The sequence below is a fragment of the Phytophthora parasitica genome (assembly GCF_000247585.1).
Source record: "Phytophthora parasitica INRA-310 unplaced genomic scaffold supercont2.2, whole genome shotgun sequence".
NCBI lineage: Eukaryota > Oomycota > Peronosporomycetes > Peronosporales > Peronosporaceae > Phytophthora > Phytophthora nicotianae.
Genome location: NW_008648988.1, coordinates 207,506 through 210,192, shown reverse-complemented (window position 1 = coordinate 210,192; position 2,687 = coordinate 207,506). Strand labels below are relative to the sequence as shown.

The 2,687-nt window shown below is 47.6% G+C and overlaps 1 protein-coding gene across 1 annotated transcript; it reads left to right on the top strand.

Annotated features, from left to right (window-relative positions):
• Nucleotides 1–2,012: 2,012 nt before the first annotated feature.
• On the top strand, nucleotides 2,013–2,677 carry PPTG_02130 (hypothetical protein; the record flags this gene model as incomplete). The annotated part of the gene is made up of 2 exons (XM_008893134.1): nucleotides 2,013–2,560; nucleotides 2,599–2,677. The coding sequence occupies 2 exons, from the start codon at nucleotides 2,013–2,015 to the stop codon at nucleotides 2,675–2,677; spliced, it is 627 nt and encodes a 208-aa protein (XP_008891382.1).
• Between the last annotated feature and the right edge of the window lie 10 nt (nucleotides 2,678–2,687).

Genomic DNA, 2,687 nt, shown 5'->3' with positions numbered 1-2,687 from the left:
CGGATGGCACGACTGGCTTTGGCTTCTCCACAACTTCCTGTTGCTGCTGCTCGTGATGACCAATTGCCGACCAAATGTTCACGAAGATGTTGCCGAAGCTCTTTCGCTGTTGCTTCACGCTCGCTCCTCCTAGTGGCTTCTTCAAATTTGCTCCTCCAAGGGACATACGCCGAGCACCAGTGAGGATTGGCTGCTGCTTGCCATTTCTGTCAGCTCGGTGGACGATGCTTGCCAAAGGGTTGGCGAGATTGAGATCTGCGAGCTGCTTCGTCGGTGGCGCCGGTATTGGTGGGGTAACACCATCGTGTGTCATCGTGCTGCAGCTTGAACTTCGGCCCGACAGCACTTCATTCATGACCAACTGCTTAACACGGGTGGCCCCTTCTGGCTTCAGACTCGCGTTCAGGTTCGACTGCGTCCTCGATCGGGTGGTCGGCATCGTCATCATTGTTGCTGTTAGAGTAGTTGTGAAAGGCGCTGCGTCCAGATACGCTTGGAGTCCAGTCCGGAAGGGGTCTTGAAATTGGAGTTATGACCTGGAGTGTTGTTGTTGTTTAGTGGAGTGGAGTGTTGCTTTGTAGTGTGGTGCGTTGAAAGCAAATTTTCGAATGGATATCGTTCATGGCCTCGCACTTGACAAACAGAACCTTATCGCCCTCGAATCTCGTCCGCGCTGGACTTAAGCTGTAAGGCAACCCGTTCCTTCTTCATCCTTCGATTCACCTGCTTGCTGACGTTGTGCTTATTTTTACCGGTCATTGCTTCTCAATCTGTGCAATTACACAAAGTCGGGGCTACGTTTCAGTCCATCCGTTTCGTGTCCTGTGGACAAATTCATGAAGGTTTTTGCCAGCGAGCCTGGACATGTACGGCAGTGATATGAGCTCAATGCCAAACTCTTGAGGCTAAATAGAAGCTGTGGCACATCGCGGTAGAAGCTTAAGTTCGGTACTGTAAGCGACGAAGATTGATCGGGCTGGAGTTTTCACTAAAGTTTCGACGTTGGGGAATAGTATGCTGTAGGTACCAACAGAATCTCGGAATTATTTCTTCTCTCGTCGTTTAATTTGATCTAACGGAACACAAAATCGGAAATGTCCTCGTCAGTTAATTAACTTAAATGAACCTTACCATGCAAGCATGGTTCATCTTAGGCCGCTCCAAAAAACAACAAAATTAATACGCTGAAGCAAAATAACTTTTACAACAAAAAATAACTGTACTATAGAAGTCCATATCCTTTTGGATGAAACTATGCAGTATATCCTATAACTGAAGCTGTATCTGAAAAAAAAATTGCTCTACATCTATGGACGCTCGTGATTTGTTGGAAATGATACAGCATCGACAGTTAAGGAGACATGGGCAGGTAAAGCTTAAGCAATTCTACAAATCGATACACATTTTTATCACCCCGTGTTTTCTCTCGAAAGGCTGCTCCACCAACGTTGTGTGAACACAAGGCTGACAAACTGCTCCTCGTCACTCAGCACAGTCTTACCAATCCCATATATTTAGCATCATTTTTGCCACGAACAAATTAAGCAATTCTATTTGGAGTGATGAAATCGGTGCCAGATGTATGAATCGTCAAGAACTTTGGAGGAGAACTTCCACCGTTAGTCATCCGACATGAAACGGATGAGCTGAAACGAAAGGTCTGTCTGCCTCGCCGTAAGTACACAGTTGAGAAGTGTGGATAGATAAAAATAAATACAACGCCATCAGGCTAGATAAAGCAGGTGATTTAAGGTGTGAAGGAGAAACGGGCTTCCAACAGCTCGAGGCCAGAACGGACGAGATTCGAGGGCGATAAGGTTCTTTGTCAAATGGAGATCATACTCAATATTCACTCGAAAACTTGCTTTAAGTGCACTACTAAAAGGCAACACTCCGCGCCGCCAGACAGAACAAAAAAAAACGACAGCAAAATTATCAGGCCGCGGATTCAGTTCAAGAGCCCGAGCAGCCCCCTCCCTCCCCCAACTACAAAATCAACTTTCGCCAGTTAAATGATGGCACTACCCATCAAAGCGCAGCTCACCGATTTGCATATTGCAAACCTGTTGGCAAGTGTCGTCCACCAAGCCGACAGAAATGGCAAGCAGCAGCCGATTCTCACTGGTGTTCGCCGCGTATCCCGCGAAGGATCGATTGGGAAGAAGACCCAGCAGCGAGGTAGCCTCCGTAACATCTTCGGAAATATCTGGTCAGCATTAGGTCTCCACGAGCAACAGCAGGAAGATCTTGAAAAGGCCAAGCAAGGCGGATCCAATCCTAAGACTGCAGAGGTTAGAAGCAAAACGATTGAACTGCGCCCAAGCCTCTTGCCTCCTGTATCTCCCAATGATGCTGACAAAAAATGCCTGGTGCTGGATTTGGATGAAACCCTGGTTCACTCTTCGTTCAGACGCACAGACAACTATGACTTCATCATTCCTGTCGACATTAATGGAATCATTCACCACGTTTACGTGTGCAAGCGACCCGGTGCTGAGGAGTTTCTCATCGAAATGGCCAAGTACTACGAGATCGTCGTGTATACGGCCAGCCTCAGCGTGTACGCCGATCCACTGCTTAATAAGCTGGACCCGGAAGGCGTTATTCGCTACCGTCTCTATCGCGAGCACTGCGTCCAATACGAGGGCAACTACGTGAAGGATCTATCCTTGCTTGATCGCGACATC